This window comes from Wolffia australiana, chromosome 13 (assembly GCF_029677425.1).
Source record: "Wolffia australiana isolate 7733 chromosome 13, ASM2967742v1".
Taxonomy (NCBI): Eukaryota; Viridiplantae; Streptophyta; class Magnoliopsida; order Alismatales; family Araceae; genus Wolffia; species Wolffia australiana.
Window position 1 is genome coordinate 8,377,412 of NC_135847.1, and position 18,891 is coordinate 8,396,302.

General features: G+C 41.7%; 2 protein-coding genes, 1 long non-coding RNA gene and 1 other non-coding gene across 6 annotated transcripts; 1 reads left to right on the forward strand and 3 right to left on the reverse strand.

The window, feature by feature from the left end:
• The first annotated feature begins 97 nt into the window (after positions 1-97).
• On the forward strand, positions 98-4,975 carry LOC144711369 (putative aldo-keto reductase 2). Of its 2 annotated transcripts, none has more exons than XM_078585358.1 (4): positions 98-664; positions 2,577-2,749; positions 2,848-2,950; positions 3,626-3,928. In XM_078585358.1, the coding sequence occupies exons 1-4, from the start codon at positions 230-232 to the stop codon at positions 3,911-3,913; spliced, it is 999 nt and encodes a 332-aa protein (XP_078441484.1). In that variant the 5' UTR covers positions 98-229; the 3' UTR covers positions 3,914-3,928. The 2 variants fall into 2 exon arrangements, with proteins under 2 accessions (XP_078441484.1, XP_078441483.1); XM_078585357.1 differs by lacking the exon at positions 3,626-3,928 and adding an exon at positions 4,335-4,975 and having other exon boundaries at positions 106-664.
• A 1,856-nt stretch (positions 4,976-6,831) lies between these two features.
• Positions 6,832-10,132, reverse strand: LOC144711367 (cytochrome b561 and DOMON domain-containing protein At3g25290-like). 2 transcript variants are annotated; one of them, XM_078585356.1, is made up of 4 exons: positions 9,441-10,132; positions 8,488-8,742; positions 7,002-7,294; positions 6,832-6,931 (listed from the first exon to the last, which is right to left on the reverse strand). In XM_078585356.1, the coding sequence occupies exons 1-3, from the start codon at positions 10,065-10,067 to the stop codon at positions 7,016-7,018; spliced, it is 1,161 nt and encodes a 386-aa protein (XP_078441482.1). In that variant the 5' UTR covers positions 10,068-10,132; the 3' UTR covers positions 6,832-6,931; positions 7,002-7,015. The 2 variants fall into 2 exon arrangements, with proteins under 2 accessions (XP_078441482.1, XP_078441481.1); XM_078585355.1 differs by having other exon boundaries at positions 6,920-7,294.
• TRNAK-UUU (transfer RNA lysine (anticodon UUU)) lies at positions 6,847-6,919 on the reverse strand. Its single transcript has one exon. It is a non-coding gene; the product is annotated as a tRNA-Lys (tRNA).
• A 6,801-nt stretch (positions 10,133-16,933) lies between the features above and the next one.
• On the reverse strand, positions 16,934-18,044 carry LOC144711287 (uncharacterized). The gene is made up of 3 exons (XR_013583513.1): positions 17,951-18,044; positions 17,243-17,345; positions 16,934-17,120 (listed from the first exon to the last, which is right to left on the reverse strand). It is a non-coding gene; the product is annotated as an uncharacterized LOC144711287 (long non-coding RNA).
• Positions 18,045-18,891: the final 847 nt, after the last annotated feature.

The following is an 18,891-nucleotide window of genomic DNA, read 5'->3' on the forward strand; positions in this document are numbered from 1 at the left end:
AAGTAAGGGCTGTAACTCAAATTTTCGAAAAAGTTCGGGGCACACTGTGAGAGAACCCCTTTGCCCAATTGCCCAGAATTCCAATTTCAACCTCTGACACAGTTCGATCCCGTCGCGATCCACCGCAATCTCCACCTACCCACCACCTCCAACGATCAATCAATCCCCTCAAGAACAACGCCAATGGCAGCCCCAGAGTCCTCCCCCACGAGAAGCTCGAATCCAATCCATGGCGGAATCCAGCTCAAAGGGCCTCCGCCGGATCAAGCTCGGATCGCAAGGCCTCCAAGTCTCCGCCCAGGGGCTGGGTTGCATGGGCATGTCCTCCTTCTACGGCCCCCCCAAGCCCGAATCCCAGATGATCGATCTTATCCTCCACGCCGTTCGCCAAGGCGTCTCCTTTCTCGACACTTCAGACATCTACGGGCCATTTACCAACGAGATTTTGATCGGGAAGGCCATCCGGGAAGGCGGGTTGAAGGGGATTGTCGAGATCGCCACGAAATTTGGGATCAAGTATTGTGATGATGGGACGAGAGAGGTGCGGGGCGATCCGGGCTATGTCAGGGAGGCCTGCGAGGCGAGCTTGCGCCGGCTTGGGCTGGATTGTATTGATTTGTATTATCAGCACCGGGTTGATACTAGAGTTCCGATTGAGGTCACGGTGAGTGGTGATCGAGCGAAGGGGCTTCTACTTGAGTTCGTTTTTGTTGTTTTGAAAGATTTTTTTTTTACTGATTTCCATTTGAAGTTTTGGGGGTCAGGGTTTTGATGATTTTCATAGCCAAAAATAGTGTTTAATTCGAGTTCGTTTTTTATTTTTGTCGACTTTTTATCCTCTGTTAGAATTTTGGGGGTTCTATTGGGGACTGTATTGATTTCTGTTGTTAGCACTGAGTCGATACTGGAGTTTCGATTGAGGTCAAAGTGAGCGGTGATCAAGCAAAGGGGCTTCAAATTGAGTTTGTTTTCGTTCAAATTGGTTGTTGTTTTGAGTGACTTTTTTTTTGACAGATTTTTTGAATTTCCATTTGAAGTTTCGGGGCGTTTAAAGTTTTTATGGTTGTCTGTAGTGTAAGAATTTTGCTGTGATTTCATTGTTGTGGTTATCGGCTAATTCTTGACTGGTTTTTCATCCTCTGTTAGAAGTTTGGGGGTTCGATTTTGGGGATTTTATTGATTTTGTGCAATCAGCACTGGGTCGATACTAGAAATCCGATTGATTATGCCTTTTTGTGGTTTCGATTTTGGTTGTGAATTCTTGAGTTCTTGCATGCCAAATAATTTCCATGGGACATCAGAAGAATCATTGAACCGATATGACGGTCTCTAAATTAAATTGAAAGCAATTTCATTTATCTATTATTCATAATTTTATAATCCGCCCATTTTTTATTACTTGATGATCAGGGTATATCTTAATGAATTAAATGTTGTTTACGGTTTGGATTGTATATCAAAGGTCAATTTGAAGGGGAGATTTTTCTGGGTCGGTGAAGGAAGTTTTTCTGTTGTTTCTTATAAAGCAAAAGGACTTGTCGTGGAATTGTTGTGTCAATTGCTTGTTCTTCACTGATTTTTTACTCTCCATTTAAAGTTTGGTAGTTTTGATTTAGTTAATGGCCCAGCAGACTGGAGGGTTTTTTTTTCTGCTGCTTCTTAATGAGCAAAAGAGCTTCAGTTCGAGTACATTATCGTTAAAATTGGTTGTTCTTGACTTTTTTTTCTCCCGCCATTTGAAGTTTTGGAGTTTTGATTTTGCTGGTTGTTGACAGAGGCCTGAAGAGGACATAACGTTGAAGACCCTGTCAATGCTGAATAACATTTAATTTCCAGCAAAAAATATATTTGGCCTCTACTCTATCCCACTTGTAGTTTTACATTCTCCCTGAATCTTCATAACATGTAGACAAACATTATATCAGATCATACTGCCTATGTTTAAAAAGGATTCCTATACCTTTTTAGACCATCTGCAGCCACATGCCTAGGTGTTGAAAAATATATTGTCGAACCATCTAATGCATTTGTCCATATCATAGTCCATTTGTCTATAGACCACTCACTCCCTTTAAAATGATAAAAGGAATGAAACGAATGTGTTCTATGTATGTCTAAAATATGATCAGGTTGGCAGATGATGAAAAATTATCATCATTGTCACCAATTTGTTATTGTATGTTTGTGGTATGGGACAATTACAGGAAGAATTTGTCGAATGTCATGATGATAATGAGACGACTGAGAATGATGATTTGTTATCATCCATTCATCCTCTTGGTGAGAAGTCTGTTTTTTGATATTGTGGATGAATGGAAATGACCAAAATGAAATGATGACGGTTATGATCAGTGTGTATAACAAAGGCAATCATGATTCATCATTGACTATAGTCATCATCCTGAAAAATTCCAAACCCTAGTTGAAAAATCACATATCCTGTGTCCATTCTTGTCCTACATTTATTTTAGAAAGCCAATATATGTTTAAATTTTGTTCAAAAATCACTTTTCTAATGAACTAGGATTGAAATAGATGGAAATAGGAATACTAACCTTCAGTCTTTGTTGAATAAGATGGGGGAACTGAAGAAGCTGGTGGAAGAGGGGAAGATCAAGTACATTGGTCTATCAGAAGCATGTGCATCCACAATCCGGAGGGCGCACGCCGTGCATCCCATCACTGCAGTGCAGCTCGAATGGTCTCTCTGGAGCAGAGATGTGGAAAAAGACATCATTCCCACGTGCAGGTTGATTATAATACCTGCATTTCATCTATACTTTCGGTCCTCCTTATTTATTTTTTAATCAATCATTTTCCTTTAACCTGGGTCCATGTTTCAAGCAGAGAGCTCGGGATTGGGATCGTGGCCTATAGCCCCCTGGGTAGGGGATTCTTCTCCTATGGCCCTGACATGGTCAACCAATTGTCAGATCAAGACTTTCGCAAGGTCAGACTCGATCATTCATCTTCTTTCAAAAGAAGAAATCCCCGTCATTTATCATCTTTATCGACTCTAGTCATCGCCACTCGTTGTTGTAATAATTGCAGACTATCTTTTTCTCTCTCTCTATCTTGAACTTAATCTCAACTAATTCTGTACTTTTGCAAGGTCAGACTCGATCATTCATCTTCATCCCCATCATTCAGCTTCTTTCAAAAGAAGAAATCCCCATCATTTATCATCTTTATCGGCTCTAGTCTGCGCCACTCCTTGTTGTAATAATTGCAGACTATCTTTTTCTCTCTTCTTTCTACGTTCTGATATTAATATATCTCTCTCTCTATTTTGAACTTAATCTCAACTAATTTTGTACATGGCAATTTCCAACAATCTATATACTCCAACTCTTTTTTATCAGTCGATGTATCTCATCTGTCTGCCTTCCTCTCTTAATGGGGTTAAATATCCATTTTTGTCTATCTATATCTCTTACCTACTCATTGTTCATAATTAATCTGCCGATCAAACACGTATTTGTGCAATTTATCCATCCAACCTTTTGATATTTCATGCCAACTCTGTCCACCACCTACACCCTCTATTTCTCTGTATATCTTCATGTCTATCTACATCTATGTGACAGATCTATTCGTGTATCTCAATGAATTCTACTCACTAAAGTGCAGGGACGCGGACGGGACGATTTTTTCGTCCCGGGACGAAAAAATCGTCCCGTCCAAGGATATGGACGAATTTCGGCACGAAAAAACCATCCCTCCAGAGGTCTCAGACGATGGACGGACGAATCTGGACAGAAAACCGCCGGATTCACATCCGACGGTTGAGATGTTGCCACGTGGCCTCGCAATGACAATTTGCATCAAAGTCCCTATATTTTTACGTGCGTGCAAATGGCGCCACTCAGAAATAAGTGTACATATGTCCCTTTGCATTCTATCTCCTCAGTAATTCCCTAAAAAATTGAAAATTTTATTTAATATATTAAAAATATAAAATAGGTTTTTTTCGTCCCGGATGAATTTCGGGACGAAAATTCATGCTGGGAGGACTGGGCGGGACGAAAAACCGTCCTGGTATGATTGGACGGGACGGTTTTTTTGTCGTTGGACGAAAAACCATCCCATCCTTCGTCCCTGAACTTACTCTGGATGTTAGACGGGACGAAATTCGTCCCGTCCCGTCCATTGTCCACGTCCGGGACGCTCCAGAACTATACTACTCACCCATCGCATCTGCTTGTTTATCCATCTCCTACTCATTGTTCATAACTATATGTTTGCTTGTCTACAGTATGTGGTATATATTACTAGATCATCAAATCTGTTTTAAAAAGTATATTTCTAAAGATGGATTCTGGTTGATCGAGCAGATGCTGCCGAGGTTTCAGCCCGAGAATCTCAGCACGAATGCTCTGGTGTTCGAGAAGGTGCAAGCCATGGCCGAGCGCAAGGGCTGCACGCCGGCGCAGCTGTCCCTGGCTTGGGTTCACCACCAGGGCAGTGACGTCTGCCCCATCCCGGGCACCACCAAGATAGAGAACCTGGACCAGAACATCGGCGCCGTCTCGGTGGGGCTCACGCCGGACGAGTTGGTTGAACTTGAATCGCTCACCGCCGCCGCCGACGCCGTCAAAGGCGGCCGGTATGGCTCATCCATGGCAACATGGGAGAATTCAGAGACCCCACCTCTGTCAGCATTCAAGGGAGAAGGTCAGTAAGGTTATAGGGATGATGAATACATGTGGATGATGAAGAATTGTCGTCCTCGTCTTATGGCTATATCTTCTCGTGGTGAAGTCGTCTTCATTCGTCATTCGTCCCATGCCGTATGCAGATGACCCTATTACGGTACGGTTTATGAGCTCTGTTTGATTTGGTTTAGTACTTTTGGTTTTTTAGCCGCCATTTGGAGAGCTGTTATCATTGTGATTCTGTTTTGGTCGTCTTAATTTCATATCCCTCTTGGTCTCTCTATATTTTTATGAGTAAATTGAGACTACTTGATGGTTAATGTTTGGCGTTTGACATCATCTTGAACAGGCCACATAGTGAGTGGTTGACTTGCCTTAACATATATCATTTTCTATTCATGTAGCACACTAGAACTACAACTAGACCTCTGAAGTGTCATGATTGAAATGTTGAAAATTTGGATCTCCAGTCTTTGTAGAGGATGTCAACTTCCAAATCTAGACTGTGATGCTCTGTGATATTTCATGGTGAAAAGAAAGAAGGGTGATAATGCAGTATTATACACTTTATTCTTGAATGTCATAGCCAACAACTATAATGAAATTGGGGATTGTGCGTTTACTATGTTTGGTATGATAAAAATGTTGAACATTTTGTATATCTTTATAGAGTATATAAACTGTCTAAGAATATAATAAAAAACGCGATAACATTTTAGAGATATTTTAAGCTTTGTCTCAACTCATTGATGCTGAGCTTGTGCTGAGAACAAAGAAGCGCAGAAATTATCTTGCATAAATTAATCCGTTTCAATTGTAGAATTGATAAATATGTTTCGTATAGAACATGGCAATGAAGTATATCAATCCCTATCTCTAACCAAAAGTTATAAACGACAATATAAAATAAATAAAATTTATAATTCTACCTATCAGTCTTGGCGCTAGTAAAGAATTATATGTCAATTATTGAATGGATAAATTAAGTTGACGTAGAACATAATAATGAGTAATAAGGATTCATTATCATCCAAAAAATAGAGATGTGTCTCAAACCAAATCAAAAGATATAATAATAGAAAGTAGCACTGGCCCGACAAAACTGGCTATATTAATCTAATTTTTGTAACTATATTTGATATAGAACACAATAACAAGTATATATTCCTTAAATCTAGTAAATAAAAAGTTTAGATATATGTCATAGTAAGCAGTATTGGCCCCAGAAAAACTAGTCTATGATTGACATGTGTTTAAAGTAAAATGTCTATAACACCTTACTGAACTTGCTGATAAAAAATTTTGAAAGTTATATAATAGCAAAATGTGTTGGCCCCACAAAAACTGGTCCATATAAATTAAGGTACACTATATACATTTGTATATCTTTCTAAAAATTATGGAGAACAATTTTAAAGTTATTGAGAAGGTGTAACCCCCTGGGTTATATAACTATACAGTAAATATGTAGGCCCTACAGATTTGGTAAATATGTGTTATAGAATATAACAATGAAGAAATTATCCAAGTTGTATCCTTTAACAACTAAAGAGAGAGCCTTGCAAGAAGTTATCAATAATCGTCACAAAAACAATCTCATTCTTATACTATTATCCTCCAAGAAAAATGTCATCTCTGAATAATATATCCATATTTATATCTTCTTCAACATTAACGTTAAAAGTCTCAATTAAATTTTTGTCAGAACAACACATAAAATTATTGTTAATCGTCGAAAAAACTACCACAGTTTACTACAACCATTCTCCAAGAAAACTATGAAGGAAAACGTCGGCTATCCCCACATATCATCCTCAAAGTTAATTATGCTAACTTCTACGTTATCCTAACAAGTTAATTTTCATCATCCTCCAAGAAAATTAAGGAAGACGCTAACGTTTTCCTTAAAAAGGAGGCAAAAGATATAAAATTATAGTTAAAAGTCTCAATTAAATTTTTGTCAGAACAACACATAAAATTATTGTTAATCGTCGAAAAAACTACTACAGCTTACTACAATCATTCCCCAAGAAAACAATAAAGGGAAACGTCGGCTATCTCCACATATCATCCTCAAAGTTAATTATGCTAACTTCTACGTTATCCTAGCAAGCTAATATTAATCATCATGCGAGGAAATTAAGGAAGACGCTCACGTTTTCCTTGAAAAAAAGGAGGGAAAAAAATAGCGCGCCGTCTGTGGGAATCGAACCCACGACCACGTGGTTAAAAGCCACGCGCTCTACCGGCTGAGCTAAGACGGCGGGACATTTAATCTTGATAAGAAACATATAAACTATAAGTATGTGAACAGTATAATGGCAGGCATGAAGAGGAGGAGCGTACCTTGGAGATTAGCGTCAGAGCGAAGAGGAAAGGGGGGGCTTGTTGGAGCGGCGGCGGCGGAGGAAGAAGAGGGCCCAGGTGAGAAGCTCGAGGGAGAGGGCGAGGGCGCCGAGGGAGGCGACGACGGCGACGTAGGCCGTCTTCCAGGCCTGGGGGGGCTTCAAGATGGAGAAGCCCCTGAAGATGTTCACTATCCCCAGCGCGATCACCGCGTACCCCACCCCGTGGTGGTACGCGTTCCACCACACCCGCAGCTTGTGATTCTTCCCCGGCCTCCACAACAGCGCCAGTATCTGTCACCACCCCTCCTCCCGTCAGTTCCCGTTGCGGAATGATGATGATGTTGATGATGCTGATACTGATGATGATGATAATGATGATGATACTGACGACGACGACGATGATGATGATGAAGATACTGACGAATATGATGATGACGATACCGACGATGATGATGATGATACTGACGACGACGAAGATGATGATGATACTGATGGCGATGATGATGATGATGATGCTGACGATACTGACAACGAAGATGATGATGATACTGATGGCGATGATGATGATTATGATGCTGACGATACTGACAACGACGATGATGATGATACTGATGGTGATGATGATGATTATGATGATGACGGTACTGACAATACTGAGAATACTGATGACGATGATGATGATGACGGTACTGACAATATTGACAGTACTGACGATGATGATGATGATGCTGACAATGATCCCGACAATGACGATGATGAGGGTACTGACAGTACTGACGAGGACGATGATGATGATGATGATGATGATGATGATGATCCCGATGACAATGATGATGATGATGATCCCGACGATGTCGACGACAATGATGATGGAGATGACAGTGACGACGAGATAATGATGATGAAGATGACAGTGACGATAAGATAATGATGATGATCAGGATGATGAAGAGGATGAGGATGACGATGACGGCAATAATGATAATAATGACGACGATAGTAATGATGATGACAATGACAGCAATGATGATAATGATAACACAAGAAAAAAGATGATGATAATGAATATGACAAAAAACATGATAAGATGACAACAAAAATGATAATGATGATAGTGACGATAATGACAACAATAACAATTACAGCAATGGTGACGATGATGATAAGACAACCACGATAGTGATGGCAATGACAACAATAACAGCAATGATGATGACGACGACAGCGATAACAATGTTGACGATAACAATAGCAATAACAATGACAGCAATGATGCGACGATGGCGCGGTAAAGCTTCTTTTCTTAAATTTGATCATGATTTAGGACTGATATTGACACCCGGCAGCAAGCTTCCTTTGCACCACGTCCATTCAAAAGTGGTCAACATCTTCGTCATGGTTGACGTTTACGACGATGACGATATTGAATTTATCACTGAGCTAGGGGATGAAGGTTAAGTTGGTTGGTCGGCTGGCTGGCTTACCTGGAGAGAGGCGAGGCAGAAGACAGCGATGCCGATGGCGCGATGCGTGGTTCGCTGGATCCCTTTAGACTCGTTCCCAAGATCGAGGCCGGTAGCCCAGCCAGCGACACCCACAGAGTAGCCGGAGACTTGGCACGCGGCATGGAGGTAGAACCAGGCGGGGTCAGCGGCCTCGAAGGCCCTCAAGTACCTCGCAATGATGGCTCCGATTGGGATCAAGATTCCCCACCCAATTGCATTCAGGATCCCGTGAGTCTGCAGGACAATATCTCATTCAATTGTTAAACAAATTCGGATCACGTCAAAGTCAACCGTCAAAACGCGTCAACGTCATCGATTCTCAACGATGACAGTATACGGTTGACGGTAATGGGATGGTGGTTAACGGTTTGCATCATCCATCACCGTCAACCATGCCTTCTACAATTTTAATCAAAACAATGTCATCTTAACGCCAACGATACTAACGATTTTAAGATGATAGACAGTTGACGGTAAGACATCCATCGCTGTCAATCATCATTAAAATAATTTTAAAGAAGCATCCATCACCGTCAACCATGACTTCAGCAATTTTAATCAAAACATCGTCGTCTTAATGCCAACGATACAAACGATTTTAAGATGATAAACGGTTGACGGTAAGACATCATCGCTGTCAATGATCATTAAAATAATTTTAATGAAGAAATCGTCATCCGCGTCCTCTCAACGATGACAAGGATGACGAAAATCATCAGGAAAATCGACCTTAGACGATGAGGTTTGGGTTAGCGTCATCCTCCGCCAGACGAATATCGATGACGATGATGAGGATTTGATTTCGTCACCGTCAACGGTAACGGCGCACGGGTTCATTAAGACTCGTTATTGCGGGTGTTCTGAACCGGAAGTGGGGAAGAAAACAAGAAATCTAGCGATCTAGAAGAAGAAATCGGAGGCAGCATTCTCACATTTGCCTTGCGGATCCTCGAACGGCTGGGGCGTGATGAAATCCCTCCGGCCGCAAGATCCAGCGTGGATCTAGCCGCCAAGTTCGCCGGATCGAAAGAGTGCTTAACCGGGACCCCATCCGCAACCCCCGGACCGACCTGCCATACCTGGTTCACCATCGAAGTCCCCGTCGGAAGCTCCAAGGTGGCGAATATCGTCATCACGCCATCCGTTCCATACTCCGCGCCCAAATCCGAGACTCGATAACCGATCTCCGACTTGCGGATCCGGTAAGCGCTGATATTGTACGTGCCGACGTCCATGGAGCCGTTCGAGGATCGAAATGCGAGGAGCGCCTGCGTGCCGATCATGGCGAGGCCGTCAGGGTTGATTCCCCACGATATCCATCCACTGGAAGCAGCAGGAGAAGCGGAAAACGCCAAGTGAAGGAGAGAGGAATTCGCGTCCTGACTCCATTGAAGCGTAGATCCGAGCTCGGGAAGATTGCTGCAGAGAGAGTACAACCTCTTGTTAGAGGAAAAGCTCCTCATCGCACATCTCGATTGCGCCATCGCCATGGCCGCCGACTCCATCAGCAGAATAACAGCAGCAAGAACTAGTGCAAAGCGAAATCGCTCCTTCGCCATGGCAGGACCTCGAGCAAACCCTAGCGCACTCTCCAAGCTCGAGGAAGACGAAGACAAGCTCGAAAATTGAAATTTTGTTGCGGGCGGTATTTATAGTGTTGCGGTCCCCTGCTCCGCAGTTGTTCGTTTGTGTTTAACGTGATCCGCTCTGGACTGGCTGGGAAGGGATAGCGAGGTAGTGGACACGTTAGGGACAGCGTTGCTTAAATTGTCCTCACTCGCAATGGACGGTCCAGATTCTCCGAGAGGGATCTGACGGTCAGCGAGATCTCGCACGAAGACGAAAGGTCGTTATGAAGGCGTGAAAGGGACGTTTATGGCGGGAGTTCCATTTCGAGTAACGGTGATATAAAGGAATATGTTTTTATTTAATATTATTAATATTCCCAATAATTAAAAAATATCTACTGCATTTATTGTGGGTCATAAATTCAGAGAATATTCTAATCAGAAGTTGCTCTTTTAGGTAATATTCCATGAGATTCATGATTCATTTTTCCTTTATTTTTTGGAAAATAAAGGAAAAATGTCAACATAACTTGGCTCTGGAATTAATATATTACACCCCAAAACTTTATGGATGATGTCGGCATGACGACCGCTAGTAAAAGATCTTTAAAAATTGGTATAGATAATTGTACAATAATTAAAAATAATTTGTCGCACTTTATACATATCCACGTACCACGTAGGCAGCTCTTATAAGTTCATAAGATCTAAAATAAATAGAAATCAACCATTCAAATATACATAATGACATCAACAATTCATATCATTGTGAAATAAATGCAAACATTCTCAATAAAAATTGTTTTGGCTCAGGGGAAATTCTACTGTAATTTGGGTTTCGTTTTCCTTAGTAAAATTTCATATTTATTTATTTGGGGTTATATCACGGTGTGGCCCGAACTTTTTCGAAAATTTGAGTTACAGCCCTTACTTTTTTTTTGCCGCGACACAGCTCGAAGTCCCATTTAATCCGCAGCCTGTGACATGGAGTCTACGTGGCTGCCAGGTGGAGTTCCGGCGGAGTCCACCAAGGCGGAATCCACGTGGCAGTCACGTGGATTCCACGTCACAGCGCGATTTGAAGAAAGAAAGATTTTAGCCCACCCAATGTGAGTCACCCGGGAGAGAGCTGAGAAAGGTGACGAAGGAGAAGCAGATGGTGGAGAAGGAGGAAGAAAGGGCGCGAGGGAGAAGGGCTTCTTCTTGGCTACGGGAATCGTTGCGAGCTTCTTCCTGGCTACGGGAGTTCCACGAGGTAGGGTTTCTCTGTTACATTCATGTAACTTTCTCTATCTCTCTCTCGATTATATGGTTTACACCTTTTTTAGCTACGTGTGGGTTGCTTTCTCTCTCTCACTAGATGAACATACATTACTGCTTCTCAAAATACCGATGATCTTCTATCTTTATATTGAAGCCCATATTTTATTGCTCTCTCTTCCATTCATGTAACTTTCTGTGTCTCCCTCTAGATTTCATGGTTTACCGCATTCTTTAGCTACATGTGGGTTTCTTTCTCTCTCTCCAGATGGACATGCATTGCCGCTTCTCAAAATACCGATGATATTCTCTCTTTCTCTTGAAGCCCATATGTAACTTTCTCTGTCAATTTTAAGATCTTGTTCAATGACTTTTTAAAGTTCTTCTCTCTGTCCCTCTCTTAAATAAAGATTACCCAGGGCTGCTATTAATTTTTAGCATTCTGTTCAGTAACATTTGGAAAGCTGTGCAGTCTCTCTCCCTTTAATGAAGACTACCTTGGGCTGTTTGGTTGTCTCTATGTAAAACTTTCAAACTCCATTCTTGCAGCTTCCTCTCATTTTTCACATCTTGTTTAGTGGCCGTTGAAAATTTTACGATCTCTTTCTCTCTTAAAGGAAGATTTCCTTGAGCTGCTCTTTTGATTAACAAGACATTGGGAAATTGCAGTCTCTCTCTTAAATGAAGAATCGCTTGGGCTGTTGTTTTTTGTCTCCTTGTAAAACTTGCAGACTACAGTCGTGTAAATTTCTCTTCCATTCATGTAACTTTCTGTGTCTCCCTCTAGATTTCATGGTTTACCGCATTCTTTAGCTACATGTGGGTTTCTTTCTCTCTCTCCAGATGGACATGCATTGCCGCTTCTCAAAATACCGATGATATTCTCTCTTTCTCTTGAAGCCCATATGTAACTTTCTCTGTCAATTTTAAGATCTTGTTCAATGACTTTTTAAAGTTCTTCTCTCTGTCCCTCTCTTAAATAAAGATTACCTAGGGCTGCTATTAATTTTTAGCATTCTGTTCAGTAACATTTGGAAAGCTGTGCAGTCTCTCTCCCTTTAATGAAGACTACCTTGGGCTGTTTGGTTGTCTCTATGTAAAACTTTCAAACTCCATTCTTGCAGCTTCCTCTCATTTTTCACATCTTGTTTAGTGGCCGTTGAAAATTTTACGATCTCTTTCTCTCTTAAAGGAAGATTTCCTTGAGCTGCTCTTTTGATTAACAAGACATTGGGAAATTGCAGTCTCTCTCTTAAATGAAGAATCGCTTGGGCTGTTGTTTTTTGTCTCCGCGTAAAACTTGCAGACTACAGTCGTGTAAATTTCTCTTCCATTCATGTAACTTTTTGTGTCTCCCTCTAGATTTCATGGTTTACCGCATTCTTTAGCTACATGTGGGTTTCTTTCTCTCTCTCCAGATGGACATGCATTGCCGCTTCTCAACATACCGATGATATTCTCTCTTTCTCTTGAAGCCCATATGTAACTTTCTCTGTCAATTTTAAGATCTTGTTCAATGACTTTTTAAAGTTCTTCTCTCTGTCCCTCTCTTAAATAAAGATTACCCAGGGCTGCTATTAATTTTTAGCATTCTGTTCAGTAACATTTGGAAAGCTGTGCAGTCTCTCTCCCTTTAATGAAGACTACCTTGGGCTGTTTGGTTGTCTCTATGTAAAACTTTCAAACTCCATTCTTGCAGCTTCCTCTCATTTTTCACATCTTGTTTAGTGGCCGTTGAAAATTTTACGATCTCTTTCTCTCTTAAAGGAAGATTTCCTTGAGCTGCTCTTTTGATTAACAAGACATTGGGAAATTACAGTCTCTCTTAAATGAAGAATCGCTTGGGCTGTTGTTTTTTGTCTCCGTGTAAAACTTGCAGACTACAGTCGTGTAAATTTATCTATCAGTTTTGACATCTTGTTCAATGACATTTGGATAATTTTAGTCTTTCTCTCTCTCTTCATCGAAGATTATTTATGACTGTTACTTTTGCCTTCATGTAGAACTTTCACAGTCCACTCATGTGACTTTCTCTATCAGTTTAAACATTTCATACAATGGCATTTCGAAATTTCAGTTCCTCTCTGCCATAAATGATGTTTACGGTGAGCTGCGTTTTTTGACTCGGTGTAAAAGTTAACTTTCTCTGTCTTCTTTTCATCTTACTATGTTTATTTTTTAAATGTGTGGCGTTCTCTCTCTTGCATTTGTATAAGTTATATGTCCCGCATTTCCTTTCTCTCGCTTGGGATAAATGTTTTGAGTTCACTCGTGCAATTCTCTCTTATTATGTGTATCATTATTCTCTCTCTCTCTCTCTTTATATCTCTTGGATGAATAAGATTATTTTCATGACAAAGATGTTGGTGTTTCTCTATTGATCACGGAGGATATGGTGTTTCTTTCTCATACTTATTGGTGAGAACAAGAAGTGTGATCCCTATTTAATTTATTTTGAATTTGTTTTGCTTTCTGTTATGAAAAATATGAAGAGTTGTCCTCTTCTCATCATAGTCATCTATTTTTTGCGCTTTTAGGCGTTCTTCTCTTCTTCGACAGTGGACGCTTGGATTCAAGTAATGTAAGATTTTATTATCTCTATTTTTCCTGCACGTCTTATAATTTTAATTTTTAATTATTTCCAATGTTATTTGAGATATATTTGTACATCGCGATACTAACCCTCTTCGCGTTGATGATTCAAATTATATTTAAAATTGGTAATGTACTTTTTTTGGCGTTGAACTCTCTACAGAGTTATAAATATGTCTGTGGGTTGTATAATCTTTTTATAAAACCTGCATGACGAAAATTTATGGTGTTAACGCACGTTCTATTACTATTTACCATCCGTCACTTAACATGGCCGATGAAGAGTGCAAGGTGTTCGGTTCTGAGTATAATAGCGATGATGACTCAGAATATGATATCTGTAAGGAAGTTGAGGAACGTGACGTGTATTTAAGTGCACCAGACGAATATTACAGTGAGGAATGGAATGACGAATTGGTAGATCATAGCGAGTATGACGATTCAGAGGATGATATGTTAACCCCCGATGGTACCGATGACGATGATGAAAATCGAAGGTACAGATACAGGGGCAATACGTATGATCCGAGATGCCCCACTGAGAGTTTTATATTTCAAGTGGGCATGAAGTTTGAATCGGCGTCGCAATTTAGGGCAGCTGTGAAGGACCACGCTATTTGGAACGGATTCAACATCACTTTTCTGAGGTCCGGTGACCGGAAAGTGGAGGTTGTCTGCAAAGGAAACTGTCCGTGGAGGATATATGCTAGTTTGGATGCTAGGAGAGAGGCGTTTGTTGTGAAAACGCTTAATGATACTCATATGTGTAGCAGGACGCCGAGGAATAGCCAAGCTGATTATCACTGGGTTGCGAAACACTTCTTGGAGAAAATTCGAATGAATTTGGATATGAAGGTGACAGATATGATGCGGGAAATAAATGATCTGTTCGGAATCACTGTTTCAAAACAAACATGTTATAGAGCCAGAGCCGAGGCGCGCACGAAGCTTCTAGGAACATTGGACGACCATTACCACATGCTTCCCGCATATGTTGCCGAGTTGAAGAGGGTAAATAGGCGTGGTACTTTTGAGCTGGTTCTCGATAGAGCGACCCCAGATTCCTTGGTTAGGTTTAAGAGGCTCTACATATGTTTCGATTCGATAGCAAGAGGGTTCCTTGAAGGCTGTAGACGAGTCATTGGAATGGACGGATGTTTTTTGAAGACCGAACTGAAAGGCCAACTATTGAGTGTTGTCGGCAAGGACGGGAATAATCAAATGTTCCCCATCGCCTGGGCGGTAGTTGAAGGTGAAAATCAATCTTCGTGGACGTGGTTTATTCAGCTACTGATGAATGATCTAGGAATGGTGGACGGAAATGGCTGGACGATTATTAGCGATCAGCAGAAGGTACTTAATTTATTTCTTTGGACTCTTATCGCTTACTGTCAAACACGTGTAGTACATTAATAGATGTGTACCGTCTAACATTGTGCAGGGACTGGAGAACGCAGTGTCCTCCTTATTGCCCAACGAGGAGCATAGGAATTGTGCTCGGCATATCTACGCGAATTGGAAGAAGAAAGGACATTCCACGGCATTTTTGAAGAACTTATTTTGAAAAGCTGCGAAGGCCACCACGCACGAAGATTTCCAACGGCTGATGAGGGAGATGAGCAGTGTGAACCCACAAGCCGCGCAAGACTTCCAAGATATAGGTATAAAGAAGTTTTGCAGGGCGTACATTAATGAGGACAGAAGGTGTGAGGTGATCGACAACAACATTTGCGAGTGCTTCAACAACTACATCATGCAGGCCAGGTCTAAGCCAATCATCGACATGCTGGAGGAAGTCAGAGGTGCAGTAATGCAGAGGGTAGCAAAAAAAAGGGAGTTGTTTTCAAATAGAACTGATACGTTATGCCCTCGGATAAGGGAGGTGGTCGAAGAGAACAAGAAGAAGTCTAGGAGATGCACTCTTAGGCATGCAGGGAAGTATCAATTCGAGGTCACAGACTTGGGAAGCAGGTTTGTGGTCGATGTACTTCACATAACATGTAGTTGCGGATATTGGGAGTTAAGGGGCATTCCATGCCCCCATGCTATATGTTGCATTCATTGGGTCAAAGAGGACCCCGTCATTTTTGTCAGTGAATGGTTCAAGAAAGACGTATACCAACTAGCTTACACTTATGGTATCCCGCCAATGAATAGCAAAAACCTATGGAGTGAAGTTGATGGGAGCTATGTATTCCCTCCTCTTGTGAGGAGACAACCTGGAAGGCCCAAGCTGAAGAGGAGGATTGACGTCGCTGAGAAAGAACCCACAGTACATAGATTGTCGAGGAGAGGCCTGCACATGACGTGCTCCCTCTGCCACCAAGTTGGGCATAATCGGAAGACATGTACCCAACCAAAAATGGAAGCTGGAGGCCAGGTACAGTTTCAATTTTATGTCTAACTTTGTTTACATGTGTCATCGTTTTTTTCCGAACGTTAACCAGTTAACTTGTTTCACTAATCATGCAGGGATCTCAAGAAGCTACATATCTGCCAATTGTCGAAGACCATCGGCGGTGAAGTTGCAATTCGGCTACGAAACACAACGCGCTCAAGCTTATTAATCGCTCGCCCTAAACAAACATTTGTAGAACAGGATTCAGTTCTCGGATGATGATACGAACTTTGTTATCCAATTCCACAGAATTCTCGTTCATGTTCGCCGTTCTGAATCGCCGTTGATTAATCCATGCATTTCGGTACTTATTCGTCCTTCCTGTTCGCCCTTCTTCTTCGTCGGGGCCCATGTTTTCACAGTAAAACAATAGGTTCTTACGAACTAAATCGGCCAGTGTCATGCCTACTTATAGTACGTATTCTCCAATAAACCAAGAAATTGTCTTCCAATAAAACATATTTCATTATGTTCCTCGCGACCTTAAAATTGAGTCACAGAACAGAATATAATTCACAAGTCTGCGAAAATGATACGTCCTCATTCACAATTCGATACAAGTGATCCATCATTCTTGCGAGATGTTGGCAAAATTGATATGGCCTCATTGAACGCCCGGGGCACATCAAAGGGGGCGGGCAGGGTCGAGCCAAGCAGTCCACCTCCGGGCCACCTCCGGTCCGTGCTGGGTCAACCTCCAGGCATGGTCGAGCTGCATGCTCCCCGTCATTAGCTCTCTGATAAGCCGATAAGCTGCATGCTCCCCATCATTTCAATGCCTCCTTCACCGTCCCCTGCTCTCACCCAACAAGAACATATTTTAAATTCAAATTGCCAATCAAGAATAATGTTTAACTTTATTGAAATGCTGTTTATTAATAATAAACGCATGGTGCAATATAGTTGTTCGTCTCACCTGGCACAGAATGCAGCCCGGCTGTGGGGAACTCAGTCTCCTACGTTGGAGTTTTTTATCTGTGGGGAACACAGAATCCAGCCAACTCACTTGCTTTTCTTGCCTGGAAATTTCGGTATCAACCGAGATAGGAAATTTGAAATATGTTTTTCAATAAATTCTCAAACGACATAGGTGCATATCTAAAAGCGTTAAATGAAAGAGAATAAAATAAAGGCAGGTTCACATCTGTAGGAGGAAAAATAATGTTCAACTGTAATGCGCCTTGGCCAGATCCTAGGGCTGTAAAATTTCAATAGCAGAACTAAGTTATCGTTCATCGACCAGCTCAGAAATCTGCGACTGGAGAAAATCCTTAGTGACACTGCTCAAATAAAGATGAGATTTCAGAATCTCAATCAGATGTACATCATCAGTCGTCTGGGAAAGGCAGGAGAAGTTATTCTGAGGTGTTTCTCCTTTTTTGATTGATTCTGCTTTCTTCTGGAGGGCTTGGCGTTCCTCAAGGTAATTTCTAGCAACAACATCTTCAAAGGTGCTCGACAAACCATGAGAGATTTATGATATTTCTTTTGCCTATATTGCTGCAACTGAATAGAAATGAGGATTAAAAATGAGAAAAATAGCATGAAATATCCGTAAAGAGCAAGAAACTGATGCTTGGAACAATGAAAAAGCAACATGAAAGGGAATTGGGGCAAGAAAAACCTTCTTCCGTCCGGCGGCTAATAGATCTGTCGTGTTCTTCTTTCTTTCCATTAGATCTTGCAGCATAGGCCAAGAGGGAACCGGGGGGTCAACGATACAATCCTCACAAGAATCTGCTCTGCAAAGAGACCCACCAATTAAAGAAGCAAGAAATTGAATCCTGAAGCAGCCTAAATCCATGACGACCGCAAGAGAAAAGGCACAGATCTACCAAGAGAAAAGGCGACGCGGAAAGAAGGCGTCAAACCTAGGACGAATCAAACTAAGAAGCAAAACAGTCAAAGATGAATCTGTTCATCAACAGATCCATCCGCCGGATAACTGTACTGCTTAAAATAAATCTTGATTCAAATCACAAGAAACCAAATTTCCAACAGAATTTGACAAAAAGCATATGAAAACAAATTCGCCAAGGCCTGAGAATTGATTTCTTGGCAAATTGAAGACAATGCTCCGATCCATGGAATTCTTCTTCCCCCCCCTTCTCCTTCATGCGAGAGTTCTACAGAGAGAGAGATTGAAATTTGAGATCCAGTCAGTCCGCAGTCTACCATCACTCGTGGATCAAAGCAAAAAAGAATCGGCGAGGAAGAAGAATTGAAGATCAAATTTCAATGAACCCTAGAACAGCAAACGCAAATGAACGAATGGGTATGGAAGAGCATGAATTTAGCTCGCCCATCTCCTCTTTATCCCAGGGCACCTCCGTGGCCCGAGAGCAAGCGTTGATGACGGTGTTGTAGGTGAGGACCGTCGGCGCGATAGAGTAGGGCGGCCGCTTCACCCGATCGAGGAGGGCGAGGGCGAGGACGTGCTCGCAACGATTCTGGCGCCGACGGCGTTGATCAGCGCGGAAGCCCCTTCTCCCTCGCGCCCTTTCTTCCTCCTTCTCCACCGTCTCCTTCTCCTTCGTCGCCTTTCTTAGCTCTCTCCCGGGTGAC

What these genes read in the sequence shown, in the direction of transcription:
- LOC144711367 (XM_078585356.1), bottom strand. Translation starts at nt 10,067, where the DNA reads ATGGCGAAGGAGCGATTTCGCTTTGCACTAGTTCTTGCTGCTGTTATT. An exon ending in CGAGGATCCGCAAGGCAAAT is followed by an intron (nt 8,743 to 9,440) that starts GTGAGAATGCTG and finishes ATTGTCCTGCAG; the next exon opens with ACTCACGGGATCCTGAATGC. An exon ending in TCTGCCTCGCCTCTCTCCAG is followed by an intron (nt 7,295 to 8,487) that starts GTAAGCCAGCCA and finishes GGGTGGTGACAG; the next exon opens with ATACTGGCGCTGTTGTGGAG.
- LOC144711369 (XM_078585357.1), top strand. Translation starts at nt 230, where the DNA reads ATGGCGGAATCCAGCTCAAAGGGCCTCCGCCGGATCAAGCTCGGATCG. An exon ending in GAGTTCCGATTGAGGTCACG is followed by an intron (nt 665 to 2,576) that starts GTGAGTGGTGAT and finishes TTGTTGAATAAG; the next exon opens with ATGGGGGAACTGAAGAAGCT. An exon ending in CAGATCAAGACTTTCGCAAG is followed by an intron (nt 2,951 to 4,334) that starts GTCAGACTCGAT and finishes TTGATCGAGCAG; the next exon opens with ATGCTGCCGAGGTTTCAGCC.